At 35.3% G+C, this 14,752-nt stretch overlaps 1 protein-coding gene across 2 annotated transcripts in view; it reads right to left on the bottom strand.

The window, feature by feature from the left end:
- The window catches only part of TTC8 (tetratricopeptide repeat domain 8), a 55,065-nt gene that overhangs the window by 15,731 nt on the left and 24,582 nt on the right, over positions 1-14,752 (bottom strand). The window contains exons 6-9 of one of the 2 annotated variants that reach the window (XM_072624403.1): positions 13,962-14,006; positions 5,475-5,560; positions 2,977-3,064; positions 1,567-1,677 (exon numbers count right to left, since the gene is read on the bottom strand). In XM_072624403.1, the coding sequence (XP_072480504.1) occupies positions 1,567-1,677; positions 2,977-3,064; positions 5,475-5,560; positions 13,962-14,006 (330 nt within the window). The remainder of the gene's footprint in view (positions 1-1,566; positions 1,678-2,976; positions 3,065-5,474; positions 5,561-13,961; positions 14,007-14,752) is intronic. The other variant, XM_072624402.1, reaches the window with a different exon arrangement.

Genomic DNA, 14,752 nt, shown 5'->3' with positions numbered 1-14,752 from the left:
CTCTTCTTAAAATGGAATAGCTGCTCCCACACCTAAAATAAACTCAATAAACATTAATTAAGTACCTAATAGGTGAAAGGTATTGCATTAGGTGCTGAAACACATAGATAATTAAGACACAGTCTCTACCCTTAAGGAACTTACAACTGAATATGTGAGATAAGACATGTATAAAAATAACTAAAACATGATAAAGATCTGAGAGAGATAAACAATGGATTGTGTGAATTTAAATGAAGAACCACGGAGAAGAATTCCAAGGTACTTGTACTAAGCCTTGAATGGTAAGTAGAATTTCAACAGGCAGGGATGACAGGAGGAGTGTTGTTCCAGGAAAGACAACAAGCAAAAATAGGGATGGGGGAAATCAAGGAAGAGTGCTCAATTCTGTTTGGTCATAATATAAAGTATATAAAAGGCAACAATTTAAGATAATGATGGAAAGGCAGGCTGGAGTCAGATTTTAGAAGGTCTTGAATGACAGGCTGAAGAGTTGGCCTTTGTTAGAAGGTTGCAGAAAATCACTTGAGAAATGAGGAGCAAAAAAAAAAAAATTCTGAAGTAGCAGATCAGAGGCTATACATTAGGAAGATTAATTTGGCTGTTTTATTAGATGGTATGAAATCAAGAACAGATGTGAGGAATCTAATTAGGAAGTTTTACAGCAGTAGTTTTTGTAAGAAACAACAAGTTAGGATGGTAGCAGTGAAAATGGAAAGTAAAGAGATGTGAGAGATACTATGGAATTAGAAACAAGAGGACCTGGGGACTGGATATAGAGGATAAGAATGGGGGTCAGAGTCAAAGACAGCCTCAACATATTAACTGGAAGATAGCTGGTGACAAAAGCAGAAATACCACAGTTTAGTAAAAACAGTCAAAACTTGTGCTCTGCACGGATGGCCTCTGAGAACCCAGGGCTGCCATCTTGACACCGCAGAGAAGCAAGCTTTTCTTCATATGGTGCTTCCTTCCATCTCCAGTCCCTGGGATTGTTCCCCATGCCTATATTTCACTCCTTCCTCCCCTTTGCCTTACACAATCCCTTATTTTCTTCAAAATTTAGCTCAAGAATGACTTTCTACTTGAAGCCTTTACTGGCTCCCCTCACTGCTAGCGTCCTCCCTCCCTGGACTACTTCATATGTATTTAATATATACTTACGTATGTATATATTGTCTCACTTGGTAGAATTCAAATTCCTTAAGAGTAGGGCCTATTTAATTTCATTTCTTCCTTTGGATCCCTACCATAATATGTCACATGTAGTAGGCACAGTAATAAATGGCTCCTGATTGACTGAGTAGAGCTTTAGCAAAGGAGTAAAAATTAACTTGACTAAATAAACATACAAAAGCATTCCCCACCCCCCCCACCTCAGGAGGGTACAGACCTAAATTCCAGGTCTCTTGAAACTATAAAAGTATGTTGTTCTCTTCCCCTCTCCCATCAAACCTACCCTCATCTTCACAGCCTCCCCCAAAGCCAGGAGACTTTAGGTGTTATGAGGGCAATATTCATGTAGGTATCCTTTATCATAAAAACAACTTGTTCAAGAATCTGTACCTCATATATCCTAGCAATTCCACAAAGAAGGGCCACTTCTCCTGGAAACTTATCTAAGCCCTGTTTAAAAAGATTTAAAGCTGTGACAGGCTGATCCAAGGAGATATAAACCTAAAAAAAAATCAAGATACAATTTGTTACATCACAAAACATAACTATTCTGCCACGTGTTGTTGCTAATAAAAAGTAGAATTCTAGAATGAATGAAAAATTCTCAGAAATGCACAGTGCTACCTTTAACCTGCAGTTTAACCCCTCTATTTCCACATAATAAATACCAAGTACAAAATCTCTTTAATTCTTATATGCTTTAAATTAACAACACATAAAATAGATAAATTAACTTTCACATACTTCTTATAAAAGAACTTACAAAATGGAGAATATAATTTGTAACATACAAATTTAAACAAAACAGTTTTCACTTTGTAATTTCTATGCTTACTAATCGATTAGTTTTCAAACACCTGATTTCATTGCTATGGGTATTCCTTCAGCTGCTATGCATCACAGTCCTTCTATGTCTTACAAGGAGGGCTTCAGAAGGTCATAAATTTAAAGCCAAAAGCTTTTTAAAGATCATCCTATTTTACATGAGGAAAATGAGGCCCAGAGAAAGGTAAAAAAACTTGCCCCAAAGACACAGTATCAAAGCTGGATTATGAATCTAGGTTCTTACACTGAGAGAAAAGTGATTTGCCCAGGCTCACACATCAGTATGTATCAGAGGAGGGACGTGAACCCAAGTCTTCCTGGCTCCAATAACTCACTATCCACTAAGCCATGGCTAGCTTTTCTGGTACATGCTACACAATGGAAATTTTATTTCATTTATTTCTTGTATGCTGCCATTTTAAAGGATTAACCATCCATTCTTTTACATCATTTCCTTTTCAACTACAATATACTCTACATTAGGAAAAAAAAACTCTTCAAAGTTTAGCAAAAAAAAAGATGATCTTCTTTATTTTATCCAATGTTTTTAAGCCTCATGAAAACCAAGAATTAACTTTGCTTCGATCTTGAACACCCCAGAAGCACCATCTCCTGTGGTTGTAGGAAGCCGTTATAGGAAATGAGCAGCCAGCAAACAGACCTTGCTAGGCTTAACAGCAAAGAAGGGAGCTTAGTGGGGGGCAGAGCAGAGGTGGTTGACATTCTCCCATTCCCCTCTGGTCACACCTTTAAATCTATGTGTACAATGGTTAATTATATTCACTTTTGGAATTGAATGTCTTTAAATACATATTCACCATGTTTTTTTTCTTAAGAGGGAAAAAAAAAACCTGTCAGCTTTGAACTTGCAGTTCCTTCCTTAAAAATCTGGCAAATCTCTCCCTTGTGGAAGCCAGAATTCAATTATTCTCTGATGATAGATTTCATTTGAATGAATTAGGGCTATTTACTCACCTTTGCCAAGTAGAGGAATGTATCCACCATCTCTTGCTGCTTCAGGGCTGACTTAAACTGTTTTTCTGCTTCACGGTACATTCCTAGCCTAATAGTAAACACAAGAAGGTCACAAATCCTATTCAGATATAAAAAGTACTGTGTTTAATCCTACCAAGACAATAGGGAAAACGAGTAATCAATTTCTAAACATAAGTTACTTTTATAAAATGACAGTAGTTTACCAGAAAAAGCATCCCAGGCTAGAGACACTCTTAGTGTAGTGTCTACACAAAACAAATATGGTAGATGGTATTTTTAAAAAGCTGTGTATACCACACTCTATATTCACTGGTCACAGGAACCAAAAAATGGCTAAGTACAGTCACCCAGAAACAGTTTTCACTCAGCTAGGTCACGTTAGTCCATGAAACCAACTGGATGTGTAGGGATTCACTGGAATCAGCATTTTTTTTTTAAATCTTCATCACTAAACAAACTCATTTATTTCTTTGAAAATATTCTTTGCTGAAAAGAAAAAAATTTTTTAAGGGAGCCAACCTTGAAACTCTTTTGGCAAAAGAAACACTTTCTACTGTTTAGATACCAAAAAAATGTACTTCTTTGTTGGTCAACATTTCTTGTTGTTTTCTAATATTGGTAGAGTTGGTGGCTAAGGAGTAAGCTCAGAATGTATTTTCTGCCTCTTACGTATAAACAAATTGTTGTTTGTCCTTCGTTCTCCAAGAGGACTATGACATCAGGAAGATGACGGCATGACTTTTAAGTGAATTGTATTTAAGTGAGGGAGACTGTGTGCAGTCACCAGCCTCACTCTCTCCTCCTGAGCCATCTCGGTCCAGGGGCAAGACATTCATCACGATGACTGTAGATGGCCCCGGATGCAGTGGGAGACCTTCCTAACTGACATCAGTGGCCAAGTTACTGATTATAGGCTAGCCTTCAACTCTACACAGTCTTTGTTAAGCCTGCGTGTACCTTACGGCACAAGTTGGTCTTTTTGGCTGTTGTTTCCTCATTATTTAAAACGTTGTCTAAGTACCTAAACATAATGCTTTCATTTTCCAAATTCATGCTTTCCATGTTTCTCCTTTTACACTCTGAAAGGAAACCAGAACAATAAACTCTCATTATTCTGTCTTATCTTTTCCTTAAGATTTTGGGATAGATTATCTGATTATGAGTACATAAAGCCTCCAGCTGATCTAAACCTTATTTATTAATGAGACTGCTCCTTAAGGACTCTGAGAAGATTCAGAGGCTAAAAGATCTGGCTCCAGAGACAGGCCAGAAAGTTAGAAAAGCAGAGATCATCGCTTTTGAGCTACAAGAGAGCTTAGAGGTCACCTAGTCCAACCCTTTCATTTATAGCTGAGGAAAGTGAAGCTGACACAGGTGCTGACATTCCCAAGGTCACAGATATAAAGTAAAAAAAACCAAGATTTAATAAACTCAGACCCTCTGTTTTCATATCCAGCATTCTTTCTACCATGCTATGCTTCTCATCACTCATAGCTTTCTCACATTCCACAGAGATTTATAAAGGTTTATTAAGACAGATCTAAACTTCTGCAAATACACTCTCTGTCTCTGTCTCACTCTCAAATTTCAGGCCTTGACACCTTTGTTTTATGATTCTTTGAATTCCTCTCTGTGTCTCCTAAGTGAATTATGCTGACACTAAAAATTTAGAAGTTAAGGAAAAATAAATGTAATCTAATGAACTCATCCCATTCCTAAGTGATAACAGGAAGTATTAACCTTGTTTCCCTAATTCAAATTATCTCTAATCATGTCGTACCTTTTACATAAACTACAGTGCTTCTCTACACACACTTCAATATTGAAGCAATTTTTAAAAATCTTTTAGTATTTTTGTAAAATCACCACAAATAATACTTGATAAACTTATTTAAACTTATTTAAATATTCAATCAACCCATAAGCTGCTAAGTGCTCACTACCAGTGAGGCAGGTAGGCAAAATAGAGGGCCAGGCCTGAAGTCTGGAAGACTGATCTTGCTGAGTTCAAATCTGGCCTCAGACACTTACTAGCTGTGTGACTTTGGGCAAGTCACTTAATCCTATTTGCCTCAGTTTCCTCATCTGTTTCCTTATCAGTTTCCTCATCCATCCTCTGAATTGGAGAAGATAATGGTAAGCCATGCTAGTATCTCTGCCAAAGGAACCCCAAATGGGATTATAAAGAGTCAGATATGTGCCAGCCAATGTGCTAAGCACTGGGGCATTGTGCTCCTATAAATATTAAATGAAATTTATGCCAGAAATCTTTAAGTAACAAAGAAAAGTGATTAATGGCATAAAAATTATTAAATCCTTCTGCCTACATATAAATAAATATTTTCTGAAACTATTCAAAGGTACATTTCCCACTTCCTTATATACACATCTATTGCACCAAAAGAGGTTTATCAGATTTGAGACTCCGGGAAATTCTGTCCTATTTAGGCTTAAAAAATAATTATAAAGAGTTTTACCTGTAATAACATTTTCCAATCTGTACTTTCCACCACCAGTCTTTGTACTGAGAGTGTTCTGTGGAAAGGGCGGCCAAATCCAAAGCCTTTAAAAACAATTCTTTTAGTTCGCTTTATTTTTTGTCTTTAGAAACAAAAATTAATAAAATATTACAATTGATATCAATCAAAACATTCATCTGAAAATCAAACATGAAATGAAGTTTCTCATTACTTCCAGATGGCCTTACCAGTTTTCTTTACAGAATTACTTCCAGACCATAGAGTTGACAGCAGATGAGAAACAAACCGTTGTTCAAAGCAGATATGCTTAATATCTGAATATTATTTCAATACATAAGGCAAAATTAACAAATATAAAAATACTATTGGATAAACTGAAAGTCAGGGATAAGGTCCAAGTATTGATTTATACACTGAATCCTATATTTATAGCAGTAAGATTCCCAGTGTAATTTAAGTTGTAGAAAACTGGGGTGATAGGTTTGTATTTATCTTTCTGTATATCAGAAAGATAGAAAGATAACTAAGAATGTGGATGTAATAAAAATGTGTAGTGAGGCTAATATACGGATTCCTATGTTATGTTCTACACTGATAAAGGCTTATATAATTTTTCTGAATCAAAAGTTATGTTGTTTTTTAGCTTTTAAAAAGTATTAGCTCCTCTAGGTTTTGTGGATGTTCTATAGACACTTCAAATTCAACATTTCCAAAACAGTTCATTATTCCCCATCCCTTCTGTGAGTTTTCCTAGTTCTGTAGGGGCACCACCTAGTGAGGGCACCACCTGCCTAAAGCTGCCTCAAGCAGCCTAAAGAGTTTCCTAAAGCATGGTCTGACCCTCTTCAAGAAACTCCAGGAGTTCCAGGAAATAGCCTCTAACACTGATTATAAACTCTACTGTGTTTGGCATTTAAAGCCCTTCACAAATTCACAAATAGCAAATAGGCTACCCATACCTCCAAAATACCGTCCTGATATCACTATCTTATTTAATTTGTGTGAGGGAGGATCAAAACCTATGATTTCACCACTCTGAGAAACTTCCCAAAGTGAAAACTCTTCAGTGATTGTAGATTAGTCATTTATAGTTCCAGAGAGTCACCAGAGGTACTGAGAGATCAAGTGATTTATCCAGGGTCACACAGTATGTGAATCAGACAAAACTTGAACCTGGTTCTTCCTGATTCCAAAGCCAGTTCTCTATTTACCCTGCTATACTATCTCTCTTATTTTACTTAATAATGATCATTTTTTTAAAAAATGAACATGGCTATTCCAAACATCAATGCTAACAAAGCCTAATATTTTAGTTAAGGTACATAGGTTTTTTTATGGATCCAACATAAATTTGTTTTTTAAAATTTTTTTGTTAAATGTGACCTTTAACTTTCTTACCTTACAGTAAATCATCTGAAATGTTAGATGTACAAACCTTGCCATAATATGAGTAACTGATAGACCATTTCTATTTCTTAGCTTCGGGTTTAGGATAGTTGTTATACAATTGAGAAAATAATTCCTCACACTGGACAGTTGACCTCCTAAATGTGCCTTCTTCTGACATGCCAGAGATGTTCCCTGAGTCTCCTGGCAATAATAAGCCATGGTGGAGATCTTGGCTGCAAAATTAATTACTTGCCTTTCTGTTCTCAATCTTCTTCTGCCCCAAGGATAGACCCCTGAATATGCTGACAAACTGCCATGCTGAGTTCTTACTGGGCTCAAAAAACCCTTATTTCAACTTGAAAGATGGAAATACAGAGAAATAGCCTAACTTATAGGTTCTTAGGATTTTTTTTCTATATCCCCCTAAATAAAAATTAAAATGGCAGCAAAAACAGGAGGGGAAATTACAATCAGTAAGATCATTAGATCTTATTTATTTTCAGTCAACTCTATTGACCAGGATTATGCAACTATCTGTCATTATATGAATCTTTACAAGTCTTTTGTATTTATATACTGTATTCATTCACATTTTACCTAAAAGTAAAGCAAAAATAGCAGAATTATAAATATGTCCCATTTCTTATATATTGCTTACATATATTGTTTTGTAAAAAAGTATTAATTTTTATTTAATACATGATATATAGACAGATATCTTTATGTTAGTATCTGACATTTTTTATATTTACAACTATAGTACATGTTAATATTCTTATTTGATCTTATTTTTACAATTTAAATTTTAGAGAGAATTCAAATAACTTAAATATAATTAATACCATTATGTGTGGTTTAGCAAAAATATTATTCAATATGTCACTATGTATTATATATTTGTTTATATATTTATAATATATGCATTTTCTCTAACTAGTGATACCACAGGGTGCTTAATTTGCTTTTAGAAAATATCTCCAAAACATATTATATTGCTACATATTTTTTTCTAAATTACATGTACTTTTATTTTTATATTTAAATGATTATAACTACTCATTTGACTTCTAATTCTTTCCTCTAGAGATTTTATTTCACTTATAATTTCATTTGCAACTCTTGGCTTTATTTCTGCCAGATATTTTCATAATCCTTCAGATCAAGTCATTTTTCTCTCTAAGGCTACACTTTTGACTATTGCCAAGTTATTACTCAGTACTCTTGGGTGTACCTCTTGGGTATCTCTTAATTCATAATTTTTTTCATAGTGTTCAGTGTCTTCTTCTCTTTAATCATATTGCTAGTCTCTGTTCCTGATTTGTAACTTTGATCCAGAGCTAGGTTCTGTCCCTCTTTTACTCATGGATGAGATGTTCAAGTCATGTTTGATTCCTGACCTTAATTACCTGAGTTCCTGTCACTAACTTCCCCTCCCCTAGTATGTCTGACAAGTTTCTGGTCCCCCTGGATTATCTGCTCAGAGAATTAAAGCCTTCAGGGCCGTCTGAAACATCACAGATTAGGCTGCTGTAGTCAACCTTCCCTACCTCCTTTCCCTTTGTGGGCAATATCTCAGGTAGGATTGGTCAGAGAGCTACCATGTTTCTGGAGTCCTAGGACTCCCTATATAAGCACTCTGGGTTACATGTTCCCATAGAGAATACTACAAGTGTCAGGACCCACTGGATCATCTAAGGTCAGAGTATTTGTTATAGGCTTCTTTTCTAGCTGGAGTTATCAAGGTCAGAGCGCTGCCTACTCCTGTCTCATCCCTGGGAAAAGCTGTCAGAGCTTCCTGTCCTCACCTCTCCCTGCCCTCCATTCAGATGACGGTGAAGCATCTCTGATCTAAGCACGGGGAGACTTCTTGTTTGTGGATATGAAGGTTTCTGCCCATCTCTTTGTGAGACTTGGTATGAATGAAAAACACTAAATTTTCTCTTTAAATTTCTGTACCATCATGTCTGATACAATTTTTAGCTCTTTACTGGGGTACAGTTGAGAGAGCTGTGATTCTAAGATGTTCTCTTAACAAAGTGTATTTTTTACAAACACAATTAGGAAATAACTCTCAGATACAATATTAAAGAATCTGCTTTCAGTATTAATCATCTCTAGAATATTCAAGCAATCCATTTTTATTATCCACATAATGTTTACAATTACAAAACCATAATGGCATTTACATATTAGCTTAAAACTCAAAAAGTATTTTCCCTCCCCTAGTAAACTACACATATCTGTGAGGTAGAGAGTGCAAATATTATCACCATCATTTTAGAGATGAGAAAACTGAGATTCACAGAGGATCACAGAAGCAAAGGATTTAGAACTGGAAGGGATCTTAAGTATCTAGACCAAATGATTATGTTAAGTAGCCTGTGCACGGTCCTAAAGCTAGGATATGCAGAGATTGGATTCAAACCCAAGATTTTCAAATCTAAATCCAATATTCTTTCTATTGTGATCTACCACTCATTCAACAGACATTGATTAAGAGCCTGCTAAATGCAATACTGTATGCTGGGTGCTAAAAGAGACATACAAAAGTACATCAGATATGTAGCAATTCACATGGCAATTTTTGTTCCCCATACCAATTCTTAAACATTACACATTACCCTGGTACCTGAGATACAGGAAAATGGCAATTTCTTAGAGTGTTACATTTCTCATGTGACTTTTTATTCAATTTTAAATAGTATTTTCCTTACTAGAATTATATAATTGGTTTTCATTTTCCCTGATTCCCATCCAAAACTCAATTTCCTCACTTTCTTGCCCCTGGTACAAGATTTCAGCTAGTACTAAGAATACCAGCTGTATGTTCTTATTGTCTGAGTTCAAATGCCTCTATTTCTTCAAGGAAAAATTGGAAAAAAATCAGTATTGATAAAGAGGAAAAGCAATCCTTATAAGTCCACACATAAAATATATGAACACAAAGTCTAAAATGCAACTATACCACAGGTAGCATGAGTACTTTTGGTCTGTTGCACGTTTACTCTTTAGAAGCATACCTATACTCTCACTTAATGCAGCTGCTGTTTCTGAACAGCAGTGGATTCTATCCAAGATGTCCAGAGATATTCTCAGGACACAAATCATTAATTATTAAGTACATCTTCAAAAAAAATAACAACCTCCCTTCCCATGCTCAACCACTCTACCTTGAAATTTCAGAAATTTGCCCTAATTTTTAAAATAGATACATGTGTTTTTTTTTTTAAATAAGTAATCAAACATATACAATGGAACTGAAAGCCTCTGATAGTCCAACTTAATGGCATTTCATTGATATAATGGTTATATATGAAAGTAATTTTGCTTTACTCAGAAAAATGCATGGTTTCCTGGCTACCTCTGCCCTTAGCCCTCTGTTCTCTTTACTCCCTCAATGATTTTATCCATTACTAAAATATTTTCATGATTATATATATGTGGTATAGCTCCCAAATCTGCTTTTCCTGCCCTGACCTCTAATCTGCCCCCAGTCCCATATTTCCAAATGCGTATGGGGAATTTCCATCTGGCTATCCTGTCACTTCAAACTCAAAATGTTTAAAATGTATCTTCCCTCAAAACTAGTTGACCTTCTCAATAACTAAAAGTATTCTTTTCATTTAAGGGGCAGAGTATAGACCTGTGATTTCGCTCCTTCCATTAATATAGACAGTAGTTCCTCTGAAATTTATAGTCTTAGAGAATCTTCTGAGGATATTGAATGGTAAAGTACTTTACTTGCCTATGGTCATACAAATAGTATGTGTTAAAGGCAGGACTTGAACCCAGGACTTTTTAATTTCAAGTATACTATACCATGCCACCTCTTATATTAAGAGCTGACATTTATATGGTGCTTTAAGCTTGGACAGCTATTTTACAAGCATTATTTCATTTGGTCTTCACAGCCTTAAGAGATTTTCACAGAGGGATCATACAAGTATAATTTTACAGGGGCTATTAAAAGTATTATTATCCTCATTTTACAAAAGACTGGTCAAATTGTGGGTTTCCTCTCTCCACTGAAGATTTCAGATTTATGGTATGGTACATTTATGGTATATGGCCCCTTTTATCTTCCTTATGATTCCAACCCCATCAACAACATGGTACATTCCAAGTCACATACTACAAAGCTACCCAAAATCACATTTCAGTTTTTCACTCCTCCCAAACTGCTTGAATATGATGTTCTCCCACTGACTCCACCTTCTCCTGATCTCCAATTCTTACCTTTCCCTTTCTTTGCATCCATCATAGTTGCATGTTTCAGATTTCTGGTTCTGCCCACGTTTTTACTTCCCTTATGTGTTATGTACAAAAGTTTTTCTCATGATCTTAACCTTCTGCTACATTCCAAGCTGACTCCTTTACCCCTGTATGTTTTACAGTCAATTCACCTACAATCCTGTCCCTGCCCCTTGTCCCTTCTTAAACTGAAGTGGCTTGTAGCCTTCCTAGCCTGCCCTCCCCACCTACTTGTTTCTTACCAGTTATTTTAATTTTCTATTAAATTATTGAAATTAAGTTGAATTGCAAGGGGGAAAAAAGAAGGTAAGTGATTTATTTATAGTCACACAATTATTCATCATCAACAGGATTCAGACCCAAGTCTCTCCTGATTCCATGTTCAACACTGCTTCCCGGACAGCATACAATCTATCAGTGGGAACATCTCCCAGGCTGGAAAGAAGGGGTTCATCTTTCTTTTTTTCTCTCCTGAATTTCTTGTTACCAAGTTCTCATTCTTTTTTTTTAAATGTCTCTTGTGGGGGCAGTGGTCTTCTCTTTATCTTCTACTGCCACACCATTTTTCTTTGCCTCTCTTACCTCATTCCAGTTACCGCAAACCCTTTCTTATGGTTTTGCCTTCCTCCATTCTCTTCACCTTCCATTCCACATAGTACATATCAGCCAGAAGAGTTGTTCTTACAGTCTAGTAAATTGGGACAATCACCCAAAGCTCTGGCAGGCATGATGCCACTACGGTTATCGAGGAGGTACAAGTCTCTCTAGTACATACATCCTCACTGTGAAACCCTGGGGTAAATCGTTTTACCTTTTAGTGCTCAAGCCAGCTCTCTAAGAGTATAAGAGTATAAGTTGTCATGTGGGTGTTGATTTCCTCACCCAGAGTTTCATATGTCAATGAAATCATAGGTCCAGTTAAAAATTTAAATAAAAACTGTGCAGTGACGTAGATTGACAGCAGGTAAGAGGAAATATGAAGATGAAACTGTTTGCATCATTTAAAAAGGTTGCATACATGAACTACCATTGAGAAAATTAAAATGGCACTGATGCTGGCTGCCTAGCAATGCGGTCTTTCCTCCACCCCCTGCTACATACATATCTCCGGCTGCAAGTGATCCTGTTAAGCCATCTCTTCTCTATCTATTTTGTTTCCCCTACAATACTTCTATGTATGTTTGTTCTTAACATTTATACTCTCACTACTGTTGATCAGAGCTGCCTTGATGTTTATTTAGACTAGATTTTACTGGTACAAAAAAAGTATGTTGGAAATAGGGGAAGGCATACACAGTAAATACAATTTGCCCCAGTTCTCACAAGCCCCTGGGAGAGCTCTGGATGCCAAATGAGTCTTTCTAAAATATTTTGTAACTCTTCAGATCCAAAACCTACAATAGCTTTCTATTAGCCCATTATATCAAGTCTAGATGCATCTCCTTGACTTTCAAGGTCTTTCATAATATGAATCAACTCTGTTTATCCAAAGCTTATTTTCCATCACTGTATTCCCCAGTACACAATCTCTGGTAGCTTAGATCTATCTCTTCATTGCCTACTGAATACACTGAGCAGTACAGTAAAAAAGCACTGGATTTTGAGTCTGAATATAAGTTCAAATCCAAACTTTGTCCCCAGCTGGCCATGACCATGGTAAGTGGCTAAGTGTCATCTTCCTCATCTGTAAAATGCTGATCTTTGAGTCAGGAAGATCTAAGTTCAAGTCTTGCCAGAGATGACTGTGTGTCTGTGTCTTAGATAACACTTTTAGACCATATGTTGCTGAGCAAGAGCTGGGTGCTCTACAACTATGAAATCACAGGTCTGGCTTAAAAAAAAAAGCTTGGGATAATACTATCTGCACTACTCACCAGAGAGGGCTGGAAAGAATTTCTAACTGCATCTTTACTCTTATTATTTCTTTCACTTAGAATGCTCTCATCTCCCATTTTAGAAAATAACTCTGCCCTCTCTTCCACTCAGTTCACGTACCAGCTCACAGCTGATTAATGCAATGGCCTCTGAAGTCTCCCTATGGTTACTATACAGTTTATCAATTAAAGTTTTCTAAAAATTTCATGTAGGGAAGTTTTGATTCCATAGCTTACCTATAAGCTCCATAAAGATAGAGAATATATCTTATATTTAATATTTGTACTCTCAATAGTAGGTACTCAATTACTAAGTATTGAATGATTCAGATATTCACTAATGTGTGTATGCATATATATATGTAAAATTTTTTTTCTATTTAATGAGAAAGATTAAACAAAAACTATGCAAAATCTGTTACATGTCATTTGACAGAGCTCATAAAGTTACAACTTATTTTCTACTTCTAAATTTTAAATATTACCATGTGCAAATTCAAAACGAGTTTTAATTAAGAGACCAAGTGATCCAATGAGTTATATCCAACAACTTTAAACTTGCTGTGAAAACATAAAGAAATGAAGATAGTCACCTTTTGCTCTCTTATAGATTAAAGAATCCATCCTTTATTACTTAAAATGAAAATGTGCTCCAAATAATCATCACATTGACACAAAATCTATGTAATATTCTTAAGTCAATACATTTTGCCTGTTTATGTAGCTACAGGGATTGTTACATGTATACTATTTGAATGCTAATGTTATATGTCAGGAACTTACAAAATGGTAACATTTCCATATTTGTGCTACATTTCTTATCTAAAGTTGTCAATGGATTTTGAAAATATTTGTACCCATTGAATTCTTAACAACTTCCATCCATTGAAAAATATAATATTTTATAAATTTAAAATCCAGTTAAAAGATGAACTATAGTATAAGAAAATAGTAGAAATAAAAAACTTACACTCTTAACATCGTTTTCATGATGAAAGATGTATTCAAACAAAGCCTATTAAAAGAAAATATTAAATTCACTGTTGAATCTTATTTTATAACAAAAGCACTTTGCTGCTCTATTAAGACTCAGAAGCTACTCTGACAACCCATAGACTAAATCAAAATAACAACATAGTCGTCATAGTCTGGTATTTATAGAAATTCCTTCTCTTTCGCAGTCATGTATGGCTAAATATTTATATTATATAGTTAACTTTAATTTATCCAAAATCCAAACAAGAAAGTTCAGTTGACTAAATTTTTCCCCATGTTCTAAACTTTCATGAGCAAGAGACAAATGATCAAGACACAGCACTACAGTGGTATCAAACTCAAACAGAAATGGGGCCACTAAACCTTTCATAAGGATCCCTGCTACCACATAATGACTTAGAAAACTACATTTTATTTTATGTTCTAATGCATTTTTATTTATTTTGTTAAATATTTCTCCGTTATGTTTTAATTTGGTTAGGCTACAGGTGTCCTCTTTGACATCTTTGCTCTACAATAATCCTGAATTCAATTACAATAGCTTGAGTCACTGCCAGATAAGTAAGTTTCTTCTGAATCAAAGAAAGATGCTATTTTGTTCAGAATAGTTAAAAGAGTAAGTATTTCATAAATGCTTGGTAACTGACTGATGTATTTTATTGTATTTTTTGTAACTCATGGCTCCATGTATGTATGATATTTAATAATAACTGTAGCCCAGAATAAGCAATGAACCCCAACTTCCCATAACCTATCCATTCTGAA

The sequence above is a fragment of the Notamacropus eugenii genome, chromosome 7 (genome assembly GCF_028372415.1).
Source record: "Notamacropus eugenii isolate mMacEug1 chromosome 7, mMacEug1.pri_v2, whole genome shotgun sequence".
Lineage (NCBI taxonomy): Eukaryota > Metazoa > Chordata > Mammalia > Diprotodontia > Macropodidae > Notamacropus > Notamacropus eugenii.
The sequence above is the reverse complement of the archived record's forward strand: the minus strand, read 5'-3'. Positions and strand labels throughout refer to the sequence as shown.